At 44.1% G+C, this 20,398-nt stretch overlaps 1 protein-coding gene and 1 long non-coding RNA gene across 4 annotated transcripts in view; one reads left to right on the forward strand and one right to left on the reverse strand.

Annotated features, from left to right (window-relative positions):
• Nucleotides 1-1,835: 1,835 nt before the first annotated feature.
• LOC308482142 lies at nt 1,836-14,553 on the reverse strand. Its single transcript, XR_013989080.1, has 3 exons — nt 13,744-14,553; nt 12,908-13,702; nt 1,836-2,300 (listed from the first exon to the last, which is right to left on the reverse strand). It is a non-coding gene; the product is annotated as an uncharacterized lncRNA (long non-coding RNA).
• A 570-nt stretch (nt 14,554-15,123) lies between these two features.
• The window catches only part of CTNNAL1 (catenin alpha like 1), a 61,034-nt gene continuing 55,759 nt past the window's right edge, over nt 15,124-20,398 (forward strand). For 2 of the 3 annotated variants that reach the window (XR_013988913.1, XM_081014714.1), the window contains exon 1: nt 15,128-15,686. Coding sequence is in view for 2 of the 3 variants with exons in the window: in XM_081014714.1 (XP_080870840.1) it covers nt 15,165-15,686 (522 nt within the window). In the remaining variant the exon portion in view is untranslated. Of the gene's footprint in view, nt 15,687-20,398 lie in introns of all 3 variants that reach the window. The other variant, XM_081014715.1, reaches the window with a different exon arrangement.

The following is a 20,398-nucleotide window of genomic DNA, read 5'->3' on the forward strand; positions in this document are numbered from 1 at the left end:
GCTGCTGGGTGACCTTGGGCCAGTCACACTTCTCTGAAGTCTCTCAGCCCCACTCACCTCACAGAGTGTTTGTTGTGGGGGAGGAAGGGAAAGGAGATTGTTAGCCGCTTTGAGACTCCTTAAAGGGAGTGAAAGGCGGGATATCAAATCCAAACTCCTCTTCTTCTTCTTCGGCGTGGAAGCCTACTGCACAGGGAGGGCGTGGGTAATGGAGGACCTCTCTCCTCCCGGCTTTGCTCAGGCAAGTTGTCCTGGCCTCCTCCGAGCCCTGCATCTCCTCTCCGCTAGAGGTGGGGCTGCCTTCCTCCACTGAGGTGGTGCTGCTTCCCACAATCTTTGGGGGCTTTCTGTAATCCATCCAGCTTTTCCCCTCTCGCCCCTGAGCCGATGGCAGTTCCCTGACATGAACATAGGAAACTGCCTTGTAATGAGTCAAACCATTGGTCTACCTAGCTTCTCATTCTCAATACTGTCTGGCAGGAGATCTCTCCCAGCCAGGAGTCTCTACCAGATTACCTAGACACGCAACCCATGACCCTGTGCATGCAAAACACATGCTCTGCATATATTATTGTGGCCAGTTTGAATAACACGCAACCTCCATTCTGTAGCGCAGGGCAGTTTCGAATCTTTTTTTTTTTTTTTTTAATTACTACCTGAAAACATGAACACAGGCAAGCATTGGTAGCCAATTTAAAGCTGTAGAAAAAAATTGCTTAGACCAGAAGTAGATAGTGACCCAAGCGATGTTTTGGCACTTAGAAGGGCAGGAAAGAAAATTTTATATGAATACAAATCAATAAAGATTTAGTCTTCTAGATTTTGCCACTCAGTTCATTTGCGAAAGATTTATACGCTCTGAAGAGAAACCAGAGGATTTCATTTGCAGGGGGATATGGGAACAGCCAGGATTGAGAATTTGGATGAAACAGGCCATTTGCATCACACTGTAATTCCCTTCCTTTCCTTTTCTATGACGTTTGTACATATGTTAAGATAATGCAAGAGACTAAAGTAACGTTTTGCTTCAGGGGAAACATAATTCATGTACAGTAGGAGCCTCCAGTGAAAGGATAACTTTGCTTCTTTATTCTGGCACTGAAAAGTCACTCCCAACCCTGAATAACTGTTTTTTTTGTTCAAGCAACATCTTAAAACCTATCTCTTTCTTCAAGCCTTTGCCACATAGCTGGAGAGTTGTTTTTTTAAGTGGTGTAACGATTAGCCTTCTGCAGCTTTTTAAAAATGTTACTGTTGCATTATTATTGTATGTTGGTTTTAACTGATGGGTTAGATTGTCTTTTATGTGATCGTTGTTGGGACAATCTGGGCTCCCTTTGGAGGAAGGTTGAGATACCAGAACATATAATCAGAATACACTGAGTTTTCCATAACTCACTAGCACTAATGCACCCCCATACTGGCAGAAAATGGTGGGATGCACTTGAAACAAGAGGACTTTGCCCCCACTTGTATTATAAAAAATCCCACTTTAGCTCATGTAATGCAAAAATCTGCACCACAACATTTATAGCCCCAGATCATATAAGCAGGATTGTGAGACTGTGGACCACAGTTCCCATCATCCCTGGCAATTATTATTTTTTATATATAAAAAAAATCAGTGTGACTGCCTCCTACTTTATTTTTTACACAGCTATGATATTCCTAAATGTGTAATTGTTTACAAAATATTTTGATAAATCTAGCAATCCACAAGTTTTCTATCTCTAATAATAAAGGGTCACATGTATCCCACACAGAAGACACAGTTGTCATGTCAGTGTTCAATTCCCATTTCACTCATCTACCTATTCTCATGCGTACCCATCTCTAAATCAACTACTTAACTGAAAATGCTGGTAAGTCAACTGATTTTAATTCTATAAAAGACTTTGTTCAATTAAAAAAAAAACCCTTTGGAAGGCCACCGCAACAAATTACTCCCCTCACTTTGGAAGGCCACTGCTCCAGTAACCCATGTCCCTTGTTCCTCTAAACTCGTGCAATAGGCAATGCAATTCCAAGCATGTTGTGGTTTCCATTGCTCTGCAGTTCTCAAGGCTGCACAGTTCTCCCAACTACACTTTGGACCTTCTCCAACCTGAGGAGTCCTGATGCTTGCCTTGCTCCTGGATTCAACTATTGCATGTCCTTAGTCTTTCCCTCCAGTGGAAGGCTGGAGAGCTCCCAAAAAGGATGAGTCCAGCTTCCCTGAGTTGCTGGACCTGGTGGGTGGTGTTGCTAGAGCTGCTTGAAGTCTGAGAAGTTGATGTCAGAAACCTTGGTATCTTAGGAGCCTGAAGTGGAACAGATGGGATATATCATAAAAAGAGGACGGGTCCCTACCCCGTACCTCTGCCCAACCCTGTATAAATGAAGCTGCCTTTTACCAAAACAGACTGTCTGTTCATTTGGCCTAGGGACTTGCCTGAGGTCCTCCAGGTGTTATTGGTCTGCCAAACACTCATCAGCCCCAGCCAACGTGGCAAAGAGACAGAGATGATGGAGGCTGTCGGCATTTGGAGTGCCACAGGTTAGTCACCCTAGCCCAACAGTGCCTACTCTAGCCTATTCTGACTGGCAGTGTCTTAGCAGAAGTCTTTCCCAGCCTTGCTTCCTTGACATCTTTTTAACCACAGGTTGTTGTTGTTGTTCAGTTGTTTAGTCGTGTCTGACTCTTCGTGACCCCATGGACCAGAGCACGCCAGGCACTCCTGTCTTCCACTGCCTCCTGCAGTTTGAAGAAGAAGAAGAGTTTGGATTTGATATCCCGCCTTTCACTCCCTTTAAGGAGTCTCAAAGCGGCTAACATTCTCCTTTCCCTTCTTCCCCCACAACAAACATTCTGTGAGGTGAGTGGGGCTGAGAGACTTCAAAGAAGTGTGACTGGCCCAAGGTCACCCAGCAGCTGCATGTGGAGGAGCGGAGACGCGAACCCGGTTCCCCAGATTACGAGACTACCGCTCTTAACCACTACACCAAACTCATGCTGGTAGCTTCGAGAACACTGTCCAGCCATCTCATCCTCTGTCGTCCCCTTCTCCTTGTGCCCTCCATCTTTCCCAACCTCAGGGTCTTATCCAGGGAGTCTTCTCTTCTCATGAGGTGGCCAAAGTATTGGAGTCTCAGCTTCAGGATCTGTCCTTCCAGTGAGCACTCAGGGCTGATTTCCTTAAGAATGGATTAACCACAGGTACTGGGGATTAAATTGGAGCCCTTCTGCATGCAACAGTCACTGATGGTCCCTCTTCAAGAAGGTACTGCAGCAAAACCACTGCCTACACACCCTGGAAAATCTACATAGGGCACAGCCAAATGGGCCACTGGTTGCCTCGCAGGCAGGCAGGTAAAGGAGCAAGACCAAGTCAATTTGGCCCCAGTGCAAGTGGAACGTCAACCTGACCTCAGCCATCAGATTTGGCCAGGGGACCAAATGAGAATCGCTGCTGTCCTTTTTCCTTCCTCTCCATTTGTCAGTACTGTGTTTTGTTTCATTGTGATTATTTTATCTGCTTTTTAATGGGTTTGTTTTCAGGTGTTTTATTATTGCAAGCTGCCCCAAAGACATTTTAGGTGCCAGCTGCTCTCTGGATCACTCCCAAAGGGCACAGGCTATTTTGAGAGCATCAATTAATATTTTTAACCCTGTCTCCTTTTTAAAATTTAATTTTTTTTTTTAAATGATATTTATTAAGATTTTCAAAAATACAGAAAGTAAAGATTAAAGTACATTCAAAGCCTTATTTTCATACATCCACTTTCCGGGACTCCCCCCTTCCCCCACCCCTACCATATTCCCCTTTCATATTGTTGGCTCCACAAGCTCTCAGTTCTAATTGAAACTTAATTTGTTTAGACCATTATTCGAATTTAAAATTTATACACTCCTCATCAATACCCTTAATAAAAGACAAAAGTTCTCTCCCCAGGGCCCACCCCATTTTCATTCCACAATTTCCCTTTTTTTAATGATAAGGACACCCCACACAATAGAAATATAAGAAATAAGAAATAAAAAGTATAATAGATGAAAAAGAACCAATTCAGAAAAAAAAAGTTGACAAGCCTTTGGATTTTAGTTCTCCCCCCCCTGTCCCCGGTTTAATTTCCCCCTGACCACCAAACCATGTTATCTGCCTGGAATTCCTAAAGTCCATAAATCACCTATTTCCCCCAACTCCTTGCTGGCTTTTTCTTTTTATAGTTATTTTTTAAGACATTTAACTTCAAATCTTTAATAAAACTCCCCCCATTGTTCTTTCCAAGTTGTAGTCCAATTTCCTCTTGTTCCGCTGCTGAAACGTTCTAATTCAGAAGTTTAGTAACTCTGCAGGGATTATTGTTATTCAGGAACAAAAACTTGCGTTCAGTCCCTTCCTTTCTTCAATAGAAAATTCTATTGTCTCCTTTAGCTGAACACCCTGTAGACAAAATATTATTTCCGTTTTGCAGCTTTCCCAGAAGATAACCAGTCCTGTAAAATTCCAATGGTATTTTTCCACTTACGACCATCTTTGTAATGTCCCGAAACTCCTCTAGGGGGATTGTTGTAACTTTGTTTTCTCTAGTCCAAAAGTCCGATTGTTATCCATGTTTTCGCCATTTTGTATCCAAGTTTTAACGGGTTATAGCAAATTGTAACAAATTTAACCAGCAAAGTTCTCATAATAAAATCCTCTCTGCTTTCCGACTTTGACAGCTACTTTGACAGCTGTCAAAATCTCCGACTCTTTTCACCAGGCTCTCTCTTCAATCACCCCGGTTCCCGGGGGGGGGTTACGTTTCCCTTCTCCCTCAATTCTTCCTCCAGCACAGTTCTTGTAGTTCCCCATCGTGGAATTCTTAGTTTTTATCAGCAATACAAATCTTTTTGGACCTTGGTTTCCCCATCCTTGTTTTGGAAGGTTTACAGTAGGGAGGGGGACTGACTTCCTTTTTGGATCCCCCCCCCCCGCTCGTGTCCAATCCGAAAAAAAAAAATTCTTTTTTTCTCCTTTTGAACCCGGTTTCCAAATTACTCACGGGTTGTTGTTAAGAAGTCCGAATTTTCAATGGAAGAAGTCAGCGCTCTCCGCCGGATGGCATGCGGCTTCGCTCGGCAGGGATAGCAGAGGACTCAAAGCACCACGCTTCTCCCCGGCACCCGATCCGTAGCCTTTAAAAAGGCTCCTTCACGAGTCGGGAGGGCGCTAGCGGTGCCAGCCGAGTCTCCATGTCCACGGCCTCCGTGGCCGTGGTTTTTAAGGGTCCCCGCATCGCCGGTGCGGTAGGACCCAGCCCCTGCCGAGCAGGCTCCCTCCGGAGCTCGGAGGGAGTCCGCCATTCGGCGATGGCGCCAACCCGGAAGTCTCTCCTTTTTAAAATTTAATACTGAAATATTTATTTCCTCTCTTTGTTAGCCAGTTGTCCTTCCTGTACATGCTGCTTAATTCCTGTATTTGCATTTGATTTCTTGTTGCTACAAAAAAAAGGACCTTTTATAGGTAATAATGTCTTAAAACAATGTAAATATTTATGCAGGTGACTTACAGCTGTAACAACAGCATGAACAAAACCAATGATTTCAAAGCAGATAAAATAATAAAATGTGCCAGCTGGCAAGGTTTAATTGGACTGTGATTCTGTTGCCTTTTTTAAGAAGTTGAGATCCTGCAGTCAAACTTGTAGCTAAACGGATAAATTCCATAGCTAGTCTAATTGCAACCATACCAAAGTTGCACTATTTCCTAGAAAGTATGCATTATGTCTCAACCCACCCTAAATGTCCATTTCAGCATCTTCTACAGCTGTTGACCATGTACATGTTGGCTGGCAAGGGATATATATCATATATCCCTCATATATATATATGTATATATCATATATATATATATCATATATCCCTCATATATATATATATATATATATATATCTCATATATATGAGAATTCACTGGATTCATATATATATATCATATATCCCTCATATATATATATATATATATATATATATATATATCATATATATGAGAATTCACTGGATTCATATATATATATCATATATCCCTCATATATATATATATATATATATATATATATATATATATATATATATATATATCATATATATGAGAATTCACTGGATTCCAAGATCCAAGTATGGGGCAAGTACTTGTAGAACGATAGAATTGTAGAGTTCGAAGGGACCATGAGGGTAATCTAGTCCAACCTTGTGCAATGCTTGAATCTTTTTCCCAATGAGATTAAGAGTCTCATGCTCTACCAACTGAGCTATGCCAGTGAGAGAGCCCCAGCAGAGCCCTGCGGCCACATTTCAACATTGCACCTCATTTCAGCCTCAACATCCTCACAGAGGTGTTTTGTGCGAGGGAGGATCTTTATGGTTTTGGGGTATATATATGTGTGTGTGTGTGTGTGTGTGTGTGTGTGTGTAAGAGAGAGAGAGAGAGAGAGAGAGAGAGAGAGAATCTGCAAGCATTAAGGTCCCCCCAAGTCTGCTGATATCTCATTCTCTTGGGTAATTGAATAATTTTTGGCTCCATAAGGATCCTATTAATCCTCCCCTCTGTTGCAGGATAATGGGACCCTTTGTCCTAATATTTGCTCCACTTACATTTCAAAAAGAATACAGGCAGTTAAGGGTGTTCTGTTAGAGATTGATTGTAAAGATTAGACCAGGCATAGGCAAACTCAGCCCTCCAGATGTTTTGGGACTACAACTCCCATCATCCCTAGTTAACAGGACCAGTGGTCAGGGATGATGGGAGTTGTAGTCCCAAAACATCTGGAGGGCCGAGTTTGCCTATGCCTGGATTAGACCAAGGTCCTCCAACCAGATCAGGCATTCTGTTTCCAACAGAGATCAGCCAAATGCCTTTGGGCAGTGCTCACCAGCATATGAAGGTGATGGCCCGCCTGAATTCTCTCTTCCTAGTACCTGGCAAAAAAATGAAGATCATGGCCACTGGCCCCATCACCTCCTGGCAAATAGAAGGGGAAGAAACGGAGGCAGTGAGAGATTTTACTTTCTTGGGCTCCATGATCACTGCAGATGGTGACAGCAGCCACAAAATTAAAAGACGCCTGCTTCTTGGGAGAAAAGCAATGACAAACCCAGACAGCATCTTAAAAAGTAGAGACATCACCTTGCCAACAAAGGTCCGTATAGTAAAAGCTATGGTTTTCCCAGTAGTGATGTATGGAAGTGAGAGCTGGACCATGAAGAAGGCTGATCGCCGAAGAATTGATGCTTTTGAATTATGGTGCTGGAGGAGACTCTTGAGAGTCCCATGGACTGCAAGAAGATCAAACCTATCCATTCTTAAGGAAATCAGCCCTGAGTGCTCACTGGAAGGACAGATCCTGAAGCTGAGGCTCCACTACTTTGGCCACCTCATGAGAAGAGAAGACTCCCTGGAAAAGACCCTGATGTTGGGAAAGATGGAGGGCACAAGAAGAAGGGGATCGACAGAGGACGAGATGGTTGGACAGTGTTCTCGAAGCTACCAGCATGAGTTTGACCAAACTGCGGGAGGCAGTGGAAGACAGGAGTGTCTGGCATGCTCTGGTCCAGGGGGTCACGAAGAGTCGGACATGACTAAACGACTAAACAACAACAACAACAAGTACCTGGCATCCGGAGATAGAGTACTTGTGTAGATGGAAGTTCCATTTAGAGAAATCTACCACCCACAAGCTTGTCTAAGTACCAAAATTAACAATGTGCTGCGTGAATAGCTGTAATTATATGAAAACTGCTACACATTTTTGCTCCTTAGAAATTGTAATTTCCTGGCTCAGTTAGGCGTTCTAACACCAAACTGTCTCTTATATTAAATTTCTTCTGGAGATCTATTTACCACTGCGAATGTTACAGCTCTCAGTCCATCTTTAAGCAAACATTCTAGAAACTAAGAGCATTCGGAATCTTTTCCAATGGGAGACAGTACCACTTAGCCAATCTCTGAGAAACTACTTTATTAATACATATATAAACAAGTCAGTTTAAATGGGAGCCAGTTGAATGCAATGCTCTGTTAATCCTCAGCTTGGATTCACCTAATCGCTGATCAAATATTTAAGGCCCTCTAGTGAATATGCCGTGATCAATGGAACTGACTCCCATCAAGTTAAGTGTGTATAGGATTTCAGCTACAGAGAAAACGTAATTATATTTTTTTACCGGGTCAGTTAATGACTGTGCAGTGCAAGTGTGAGAACCTGTGTCCAGCAGACTAATTTCACAGGGAGGAAAAGAAGGAAGGGAAGGGGACAAGAACAGAGGGAGTGATGAAGAGCAGTGGGAAGCAAGGAAGCCCTTGGCAAGGAATCAGTTCAAGAGTGAGCTGTCCCTTCCTCCACAGCCCAAGGGGAGGGGCATCAAAGAAAAGAAAGGTGCAAGAATGGGTGTTTCCACCCACCACTGGCATGGAAGTTGCACCTCAGATTGCTCCTGAGGGAATACAGCCCTCCAGAGGAGAAAAATGGCACCCATTCTTGAAATGCAAGCTTTCAAGTTTCGGAACTCTTTTGTTGTGGTGATGGCAGTGGTTGAGAATGAGAAAACAGAGGTAATTGGGTAGAGAGAAAAATATTCCCCAAAAGCTCTAGTTCCAAACAACTATAACATGAGTAGTCTTGGTTGCTTTCTCATAATTTTGGCACCGTTGCATGTAACTTGAGTATTTGTACAAAAGCTTGTCCTTCAGCGTTTTCTTCTTCCCTTGTAATAAAAAACGAGAATGAAAACCTACTGTCTTTTCAATAAGATTCATTACTGTGTATGGTTGTCCTTTACGTGTGCGAGCGTCACTCTTTTCACTTTCACATTTTGACGCCATATTTCTTCAAGAAAGCAAACAGCCCCCTGCCAATATTATATGCATTGCATTCTGAGATGTAATGGGAAGAAGAATCTAAAGCATGCATACAGCGTGAAAATGAGACAGTACATCCTCTCCTTAAATGAACATTCACATAACTTCATGTATTTCACTAGTCTTCAATATCTATGCTTCTCTCACAATTGTACCCCACACTTTTTTCAAAAAGCTCAAATTGACATACATGGCGTTACTCCATTTTATCCTCACATCTGTGCAGAATTTTAACTCAACCAAAGTCACCCAGGTCAGGACCTGACATATCACGCCTTGGCAGGGCCTACTGCTGACAAAGTTCTAGGGACTCCCTTTTGGGAAAACAAATCTGGCTCAGCGCTTCTAAGCAATACAGTTAGGACTACCTACCATTCTAATTTCCCACAATGCTCTGCATCAATGCTATGTAAGATATTGTAATGGTAGCGAGACCCAGTTTCCCAACACTTCTTGCCGAACTGCTACATGTGATTCAGTGGGGGTAACACATTTTAGGGGAAGTGTTCAGTGCCGTACCAAGCAGCTTATCTTTTTGAAATAACAAATAAATAAATAAATAAATTTTGATTTATCTCCTGCCCTCCTTCTCAAAGGAGTCCAGGGTGACCAACACAGCAATGGAAAAACTTTTTTCCCCCAAACACACAACTAAAAACAGTTTTAAAGCATCATTAAAAAACCAGCTAAAAACATTCCAAAACAGTTTAAAACATTCTTAACCAGTAACAAACCATTTGGCATTGAGCAGAGCATATAATGAATTAATCGGGGCTGTCAACTGTTTTAAGATGTGAAGGACTTCCATGCAATGCAATGCAATGCAATGCAATGCAATGCAATGCAATGCAATGCAATGCAATGAAACCTGACATTTCTATGGAATTAACTAAAACAACTTTATAAACCGCTTAATATTTGAAAATCTCTAGGTGGTGTACGACAGAAAAAACCCAGTATCATTAAAGCAAAAATACAAACTAAAAGCAACAAAACAGCAATATAAAAGCATCTAAAAACAAAAAAAGCAGGACTCTGGGCGATTCACTATGTATGTGCAGAATGCTGTATTTTATCATTCTTAACAGTGTTGTGTATGATAGTTTGACAGTAACTAGAGGAGTTTCATCAAGGTTCCTAAAGAAAAAAACAACATTTGAAATATTATCACTCATATAAAATCACCTAATATCAGAGAGTGCAGATGAGTCTCTGAGCACAGTGGAGTCTGCATTCGTTTGTACCAGAGGAGATCTAATCACTAATGAAAAACCATCAGTCTGACCTGGAGACAACAATGATGTCGTCACAGCTAGCAGTGTCTGTGACTTTAATAACGTTGGTGTCTGCAAGCCCTGCCTGAACTGATCTTGATAACAAAAGAGAATGCTTTCTGAACTGACTCCAAAAGCAAATGGAAGAGGAGAGATGGTTTCAAGACAAACCCGCTGTGTTGTGTGCCAGTTGTTTATAGACTGGGTTTCAGGAGTTGTCCGTGCTGTGGGATTATAGACACTTTATCAAGAAAGGTTGTGGGGCCCTTCTCCTCACTAGAGCCCACTGCCTCTCTCTCAATGGAGTACACCTCTAGGGGTGAAGTCAAACTGCTACCTTGGCAGCACCGAAGTGACCCTAGCCCAAAAGCTTTGCCTAGACAACAAGACCCTCCTTTTGGCCTTGCTGATGTGGTCCAAAGGAAAGCAGAGCAATACCCTTGGCACCAGCTTGGCTTCAGGAATTGCCAGGATGCATACAAGGTGCCATCCAACCATCTTAGGTACTCCACTCTGGGTTTGTGTAGGGCTTAATCCATAGCCTTTTCTCCTCCCACAGATGTCCCACAAGGCAGCGGAGGTTTAGGATCAGAGTCTTCCTTCTCCTAGATCTACCTTCCCAGGCTGACAAGCCCCATCAGCTCCCTCTAAAGCACGTGCAGAAACCGGCTTCTTGACTGTTGGACCCACTATTGGTCTCGTCCTTGCAATCCGCCATGGCCTGTCTTCACATGCAGGGGAAGTCCCTAACACACCGAGGGGTTGAGACCCATCAGCTACCCTCACCTGGTTTAGCTGGCCAGTCAAAGCCATATGTGAGAGCTGAGTGCAGGTTAGGGACCAAAGGTGGAAAAACTACCCCAGAAGGAGCATCATGTGTCCCTCAACCAGAGGTTCTACCCCTCCCCAAACACCCCATTACACCCTTAAGGTGTTATTAGTCCCTGAGTAATCAAAGGGACAGAGAAATCATGTGATATACAGGCAGTGTGAAGAGAGGCACTTTTGCTTTTCCCACTTAGCAGGAGTGCCATTTAGGAAGCCTTGCAAGACAATGTGATTATATGTTTTGCAAGGCATTAAATGGCAAGCGCTCTTGAAATACCCCCCACATTTTCCATCCAAGTGCAGGACTCTCGACTGAAACTTGAAATGGTGTTTCTACCAGGGAGATAAAATTTAACAGACAGAAACAGGTGCTGAGGACCCCTTCACACATGCTTGCATATCATTTAATCTCTTTCAACATTTGATGACTGGCAGCTGAATGTGTGAATGGACTCTGTTCGAAAGCACTGTATCAGAGTTCTAGGCATGCTGTTTGATCTGGTAAAGTTCGCTCAGTCCTACAAAGTGACCACAACGGTCCAGTCTCCAAGCGGTGAACTTGCGTACCTGTTTGAACTACCTTAGTTATGAGTCCCTGCTTTACTTTTGGTGCAAGCACCCACCTTCTCTCCCAGTGCTACAGTTGTCGCCCTTAAAAAATACCTGACACCACATAACTTTAAGCATCTCAAGCCATCCTATTCTAACTAGCGGCACTTCGAAATAATTGGCTGGTAAACACCAGGCATTTATATCAAAAGTCCTCCCCACCCGAAGTGCCGGGAACAATAAACCCTCTTGAGTCACTTCCCTGCAACAGCTTTCTAGCACACCAAATAAAAATTTAATAGTAGCTGTAGCAGCTGTTATTATTTCAGAACAATTCACCCCCATAAAATGTTCTCGAAGGACCTGATCCTAAGGCTGCTGCCCTATGCACACTTACCTGTGAGAAAGGCCCATTGAATAATCAGATCAGATGGGCAATTTTTGGTGCCACCAAGGTTGTTGCTCTGTTAGATGTGGTTGACACGATAGCTTCCAACATCCCTCCCCACTAGTTCGTCTGCTCTGAGCCGCCACTGCATCCTTCCAGTACTATCCAGCAGAGCTGTTCTGTGTCGTTCAACTTTTCTTCGTGTTGGGGAGATGTTCAGGAAATCTTGGTCCTGTAGCTGGGGTTGCACTCCCCAGAATTAAGGAGGCTGATGGGTATTATGTGTGTTCCTATATGACCTGCTGACCTTGCCCTTGGAAGCCCAAGTAGTCCCTGTAACACAAGACACTTTTCACCCTGGTTGCATCTTGTTTGGATTACAGTGGTACCTTGGGTTACAGACGCTTCAGGTTAGAGACTTCACTAACCTAGAAATAGTACCTTGGGTTAGGAATTTTGCTTCAGGATGAGAACAGAAATTGCACGGCGGCAGCAGGAGGCCCCATTAGCTAAAGTGGTTAAGAACAGTTTCAGGTTAAGAATGAATTAAGTTCTTAACTCGAGGTACCACTGTACTCAATGCTTTATGATTGCAGCTACCTCTGAAATCTGCCTTGGAAGTCAGCACCTGAATTCCAGACTAGGACAAGGCATAGGGAACACATTGCACCAATTTTTAAAGAACTCCACCAGATACCTGTCCATTTCTAAATACATTTCAAACATCTGGTTTTAACCTTTCACGACCTGAAAGGGAGCCAGTTGTATGAAGGACCATTGTTTCCCCGTTGTGAATCAAGCCTCAGCTATTAAGATTATCCTCAGAGGCCCTTCTTTGCAGCAGTGACTATAAAGAACTGACAGTAGAGAGCTTTTCCACTTGATAATACCTTTATACGAAGGTGTACATGCCACTGACTGACTGTCATTTGTTGTTGTTTTGGTATCTGGTGAAAACTTTTATATTTATCCATTTCACTGAAAATTTACCTGCTCTACTGCTGTCTTCTGTTCTGTAGTTTTATTGTAGAATGGTGGCTTTACTTTTTTTTTATGTTATCTGCTTTGGGAGCCTCACTGGTCGAAAAGAAAAAGAGCAAATATATTAAATGAATGAATTAATCCATGTGCACGAACATTAAGATGCCAAATAGCACACAGCCTGCCATTTCAGCGGCTGCATTGATGAGGCTCATGTTGAACTCCTAAGTGTCATACCATGTTATAGGACAGCGATGTTTTTCGAATCAGTCTGTGACAAAAGGCAAGCAAATGCTCTCTGCATTAAATCAGCACAGGACAGGCCATTGGAGAGGAAATTAATGCAGTATACAGCATGAGGAAAAGAATCAACAGCACTAGGTAGAGGTGCTTTGGCAATTTTCCTTGGTATGAAAACAGGAGTGTCGCAAGCAGTGTTCGAAACTCCCATTGTTCTAGGCGCGTTTTGCGACACGGAATTTCATTAGCGCGAGCCGTTTCTGAGCTCTGGGTGCAGTACTGTGCCTAAGATTTCAGATTAAAACTGCAGAGTGGAAGGAAAGGGGTACCTTTTTCTGCCTCCCCACTTCCAGCTCCTCTCTGAAGACTGGAGAAGAGACCTTCTTAAGAATATTGGGGGGGGGGAAGCAGGGGAAGCATGGCTTTGTTTTTTGCGGTCTTCAGATGAGGACTAGACGATGTGAAAAATGAATATAGGATTTTAGCTGCAGTTCATTCATTTTCAGCTTTGCATTCTTGTTATTAAAAAAGCATGCCTAGACATTCTGTTGTTGCACCCATAACCTAGGTTTAAGGTGCCATTTAGCTCCTAGTGTTCATTAAACCTAGGTTTAAGGTGCCATTTAGCTCCTAGTGTTCATTAAACCTAGGTTTAAGGTGCCATTTAGCTCCTACCCTAGGGTATGATACCATTACTCAGAATCCACCACAGAGTTCAGGATGATTAAACCCACTAGATTGTGGCCACTATAAACTTAACAAAGAGAACTTGCTGAAAGTAAAAGCTGTTCGAGAGTGGAACAGACTCCCTCAGAAAGTAGTGGACTCTTCTTCCTTGGAGGTTATTAAGCAGTGTTAGGATGGTAATCTACCATGTATGATTTACGTAGTTGAGATTCCTGCATTGCAGAGGGTTGGACTAGATGTCCCTTCCAACACTGCAATTCTAGGATTCTACAATTTTATGATTGTGAGGGAAAAACAGGAGAGAGACCCTGTGTGTCACCCAGCTCTCCTTGGAAGAAGTTGGGATAAAAATACTGCATAAGATTTATCTTCCATCTCAATCGTACATACAGAAATAGTCACACTAGTGTTTTTACAGCAAAACTGCAGAGTCCTTGGAGGCTAACAAATGTATGATGGCATTTAATCCACTAATTAAGTGGATTGTAATCCACTTAATTAAATGCATAAAGTGTTAATCCTGATTGCAGGTACATGGTTAGAGGGAGGGATTGTAAGAAGTTAGGATAGAAGGAAATTAAATGCAGCAAAGTAACAGACACTTATGATCAGTGCTTTTTTTCCTTTAAAAAAAAATGTTTAGGGGTACTCTCATTTTCCTACTCATATTGAAATACTGCCCCTCAATGAGGCCAAACTTAGATTCACAAAATGTTTGGGGGTATGCATACCCTGCGTACCCCCGGAAAGAAGCACTGCTTATGATGATGGGCGTAACCCTAAATTACGGAAATTCACAAAGCAGTTGGCTTGAGGGCAGAGACATCCTGGCACTGCTAAATCAAGCAACAATACATAGAAATCCCTTGTGTGACTTCAATCCACAAGTGATAGCATTGGAATTCTTGATGCATTGTTATCAAGCAGGTTTCACTTGACAGCCTCCCTTTGAAATGGATTTGCTCCAGGATGGCTACTTTTAAGTTTACTGAGTATTCGCCAGATAGATCTGATGAAGTGAAAGACACAAAAACCTCATGCCGTAACAAATGAGCTGGTTTTTAAGGTGCCACAAGGCTGTTTGCAGTTAGGCACCCATCTAACCCGTGTTAAAAGCTAATGATCTCAACGTCTGACAAGGCAGTTTTGGGTGGATCAAAACTGGCCTTGCCAGATTATATACATTTCCCCCCTTTTTTCTCATATACCAACACGACCGGCTTACTTTGCTTTTGGGGGTGCCCAAAAAGAAGAAGAAAAAGAAGAAACTGAATGTAATGTTTACACTGCCATCTTGACGACTCGCCAGTGTGCGAACTAACTGAAGGGAAAATGAGTAATGGAAGTGCCCCAAAGGGAGAAGAAGCCCTTGCCCGTGGCGACGATTCGCTCGCTCGCTCGCGCGCAAATAACCAGCACTACCAGTCGTCGGGATGCGATGACACGCGTGTGTGGCCGAAAACTGGGCGGGCTGGAGGGCGGGGGCACCGGGGATTTTCGGCTGGAGAGGAGTTATATGCGCTGCGAGGAGGAGGGGGGACCTCAAGCTCGGCGGCTGCCATTTCCCAGGGCAGAAGGCGGGAAGGCGATGAGGAGGAGACAGGGGAGGAGCGCGCCGGAGCCGGAGAGCTCCAGCCGCCGCCGACACCTCCTGCTCCTCCTCTCCCAGGCGGGAGAGCCGACGAGGAGCGAGCTGCGCGGCTCCGGAGCAATGGCCGCGTTCCCCGGCGGCAGCGGAGTGTCGTGGCCGCGCTCGCCGCCCGGCGCGGCTCTCGCCACGGCTTTGGGATGGGAGCCGCTGCCGGGGCTGCAGATCCGCTCGCGCTCCGTGGAGCAGACGCTGGTGCCGCTCGTGGCGCAGGTAGCAAGCTACTCGCGGGCGGGCGGTCCGTCCTTTCTGCCGGCATCCCCTCTCCCTGCTTTCCTCCTCAACACCCCCCCCCGATCCTGATTTGATACGAATGCAATCCGGAGCCGCTCCGAATCGGGGCCGCCTCCCCCAGGGCGGGCTTTGCGCGCGCAGAAGTCCCCGTTTCTACTTTCGCCCGCTGCTTAGCCATCGCTTTCCTGGGTAGAGTTTTAAGGTGTTAGGGATTTGGTGGTGGTGTTTTGTTTTTTGGAGGGAGGGTGTTTGCATAAAGAATGCATAAATGCATGTCTTGCTTGCAAAAACCCTCCCGATTTGACGATCTCTCCCCCCCCCTCCCGATTTCCCCCTTTTCCCCTCCCGGCCAAAAATCTTCAAAGAGAGCGATTCGGAACATCGGTTTGTCCGCACGGGAGCCGCTCGGCTAAATCGAGACCCTTTTTAAAAATAAATAAATAAATGAAGGCGGACACCCCCCCCCCCCTTATCAACATCCGACTGAAAGAGTTTTGTGCTCAGAGGGGGAAACCTTTTGGATTCCCAGCCCGGCCTTTGTTGTGCTTTTTCTTTGTGTTTTCCGCTTTCCTGGGGCCCAGGACTTCGTTAGATCCATCGCTAGCTGTGCAGGACTTTAAAAAAAGAGAGAGTTTCGACTAACTTCCGGAGGATTAGCAGCGGCGTTCAGCGCAGCCTTGCACTTCGTCGCGAAGTTTTGCACGACCGGTTGTGTGTGTGTGTGTGTGTGTGTGTGTGTGTTTGTTTGTTTTAGAGTTAATATTGCATGGCTGTGTTACCTTATCCGAGAACGATGTGCAGCACGTATCCCTTGTAGGCTGCCTGCAAGGCTGCAGGGCAGGAATTTCAGCAAGGACAAATGCGGTGCACGAGCCACTTCAGCGCCCAAGTGCTCCACAAATAGTGCCATAGAACTTCCGTAGGTGTATTTACTCCCATGCGCTTTGCCGCAATGGCTCCAGATTAGGAATGCCGTGTTTTATTTTAAGTTAGGACCAAGTTCTTCAACAGAGGAAGGGTGTATGAGCAAGCCGTTACCCCCTACTTAAAACAAGTGCATCTGAAAAGAGCAAAACTTATTACCGAGTAAAAGTATGCACTAAGAAATTCACTTGCGCGATAACAATGGAAAAGAAGGAGGAGCTGTACAAAAGGCATCATCTTGTTCTTGTGCTGTGGAAATGTTCTGTTGAGCACCCTGGTGGGTTGGGTCCAGTGGTATCAACCTTAGAAAACAGCTAGGTCTGCTTACTGCGGACCAATCCCTTTCCTGCTAGTCCGCTTGAGCAGGAGAGGATTGTTAAACCGCAACATTAATTTTGATGTCTGTGGGTGTGCAGGGAATTTCAAATATCTCACTTTGGCAGCCAGAAAGAGTGGGAAATCGGAGCAAAACAGTAACGGAACCATACTTGGAAACATCATTTTTGACATTCTTTGTGAATGTATTGCTTTTAAAAGCTGTGCAGAATCGTGTGCACATAAGAGACTGCTGACAGTAACTGATCAATGCTTATGGAAATGAACAGTATAGGATTGCATTGAACATAGTTTGTTGCGAACAAAGTTACTCAGAATGATGGTGCTCTGTTGCTTTGTAAACTGGAGTGTTATCAAGTTCTGTCTAAATTTGCTTACTGTAACCCGGTTCCCTCCAGGTGTTCCTTGATTACAATTCCTAAAGTTCTGACCATTAGCCATCATGGCTGGGGTCAAAAATATCTGCGGGGCAACCAGTTTGGTAAATACAGGTTTATTGTTTAGAAAAGAAGCCCACAAAATTACTAGCCCATATATTTTTTTAACTGTCCTCTCTGCCCATACAAATTTCCATTACTAATTTGTGGCTCATTACCACGAGAATTTCCAACTTGCTTTGAAAAGCTACCGTACTTTGCTTGATCATCTGATGGTGAGTCTCAATTTCCATAGGCAACCATGCGGCAAGAATATTGGGTGCCATCCAACCAGCCCTTTAGTGCAAATATTTCTGCTTGCACAATGGCATTTCCCTGTGTCCTCTTCCTACATGCACTCTAAATCCTACCCAAATCTGCTCTGGAGGGGGTGGGTGGCAGAAAACCAGAACAGATGTGTGTGGGGGAGTTCCCCTGTGGAAGCAGAAATCCTTGCGCTGACAGAACAAGTCAGTAGAATCCCATCCATTGAAACCATTTACATTGTGCAATGCGGTTTACAGCGTGAAGTTACAGCCTAGGTTGGTGAAAATGGAGGGGAAATATCCAATAGTTGTGAGGCTGGCCTTAAAAAAAAAGGTAGGACAGCTGGAAATAACAAAAACAAAGTATATGCAAAACCCAACTTTAGGAGAGAATCCATTTAGTCTTGTTTCTAAGTATAGTGGTACCTCAGGTTAAGTACTTAATTCATTCTGGAGGTCTGTACTTAACCTGAAACTGTTCTAAACCTGAAGCACCACTTTAGCTAATGGGGCCTCCTGCTGCCGCCGTGCCGCCGGAGCACAATTTCTGTTCTCATCCTGAAGCAAAGTTCTTAACCCGAGGTAATATTTCTGAGTCTGTAACCTGAAGCCTATGTAACCCAAGGTACCACTGTATTACCTTAGTTTGTAAGTTGTAAACAGCTGGAAGCTGTAATTCTAAGTATTTCTGAGTAAATAAGCACAGGATTGAGTTACATGCAAACCTTTCCCAGTAATTCCCATAAAGTTAAAAATAGTTTAAATTGGGGTGGTAAACTTGTGACCCTCTGGAAGTTGTTGGGCTCCTACTTCCCTCAGTCCCAACCATCATGGCTAATGATCAGGTTCGATGAGAACTGCAATTCAGCAACCTTTTTCCATCCCTGGCTTAAAGTATACACTAGTTAGATGTGTGTTGATGCGCAGGCAGCCACTCACAAAATTCCAGAGCCAATAATGGGTCAAATAGATCTTTTACCATGCATTGGACCAAAATTTTTGTTCTGAAAACTTTGGAATACTTAAAGTAAAGGTAAAGGGACCCCTGACCATTAGGTCCAGTCGTGACTGACTCTGGGGTTGTGGCGCTCATCTTGCTTTATTGGCCGAGGGAGCCGGCGTACAGCTTCCGGGTCAAGTGGCCAGCATGACTAAGCCGCTTCTGGCGAACCAGAGCAGCGCACGGAAACGCCGTTTACCTTCCCACCGGAGCGGTACCTATTTATCTACTTGCACTTTGATGTGCTTTCGAACTGCTAGGTTGGCAGGAGCAGGGACCGAGCAATGGGAGCTCACCCCGTCACGGGGATTCGAACCGCCGACCTTGTGATCGGCAAGTCCTAGGCTCTGTGGTTTAACCCACAGCGCCACCCGCGTCCCTGGAATACTTAGCCAAGATTAAATGAGTAGCATATACAGGTGGCGACCAATTGTTCAGGCGCGTCCAATTGATGTGCGACAGCCTCCCTGTGGAAATGGTGAGTTGCCTGTACACCATGCTTGCTGGCAGCTCGAGTTTGGACTGAACTGAAATGCTCCCTCTTTCCCTAATGTAAATATCCTCTTTTTTGTCACCACAAAGCCAAATAGGAGTGAGAACAATGCTTCTTGCACATAGTGTGCTATCGTGGGGAGGAAATGGTGTCTTGTGACAGCGCGAGACACTGTGCCTATGAACAAATTAGTCTTGTGGCACCCTAAAGACGTAACAATTGTATTATGGCATTAGTTTTCATGGACACAAGACCACTTTCTCGATGAGGGCAGCAAATGGAGGTGGCAGTAACAAAAGATGATTGGGGAGTTTTGAAGCTTCATTAATGTTTGGAAAGTTGACCTGGGAATTTTTGACTCTACTTAGAGGTCAGGCACTTTGGTGGAGCAGTAGAGCAAACTCTTGTGGGTCTATGAATTTATCGTCATTATTATGTATATCCCTCCTAGTACAGGACCTAAGATGGCTCACAGCATGAATGAAAACAGACACAACTAAACCACACTAATCAATGTAAATATTTTTAAAGCTCTATCAGACAATGTTTCTCTGTCCTCCTGTTCCAGCTCCTCTGTTCTGTTCCACTAGTTGTCATGTTTTTGTCTCCTCCCACTCACTTAACATTTCGTGCCATTGAGTAATTATGGGCTACCTTGAGTCTCTCTGTATTTCTCTTGTGTATTGGTAGTGCAGTTTGGCTACAAAAACATAGAAGAAGAAGACTCTAGTTTGCATTAATACATAGAGTGGCAAAGCACAGTTTAGAAGCACATACCCCAGAGTTAGTTCCGTTGAACTTTGTTGGATTCACTTCTGAGGAAACGTGCAGGATTAGGTGGTTCTTGCTGAGCTTTATATGGTAGCAATGAATAATATTTATATGAGATTTCCCCTGCTATTGCTATTGATTTTGATTAGTGTCCTGTTTAAACTGGCTTGATCACATTCATTTCTCTTGGAGGGAAAGTGTTTAAATGCAGGTAGGATGTCTTAAGTGAGTTGTGGGTTGTGGTGCAATTGTGGCATCTCCAAATCACTTACTTGAGAAAAACCCACAGAAATACGATTAGTGACTGGGCCAAGAAGAGGCGAGAGCAATGATCTGTAGCCGCAATACAGAATCAACTTTCTTATCATCCCTGGGCTGAACTCTTGTGGGTCCATTTGACTTGAGTCAAGCACTTGCCATAGTGAGTCATTTGTAGTTGCCCACAGGAATATATTCTTCCACCTTTCTTACTTTGGGTAGTGTTG

The sequence above is a fragment of the Podarcis pityusensis genome (genome assembly GCF_964106645.2).
Source record: "Podarcis pityusensis genome assembly, chromosome: 7".
Taxonomy (NCBI): domain Eukaryota; kingdom Metazoa; phylum Chordata; class Lepidosauria; order Squamata; family Lacertidae; genus Podarcis; species Podarcis pityusensis.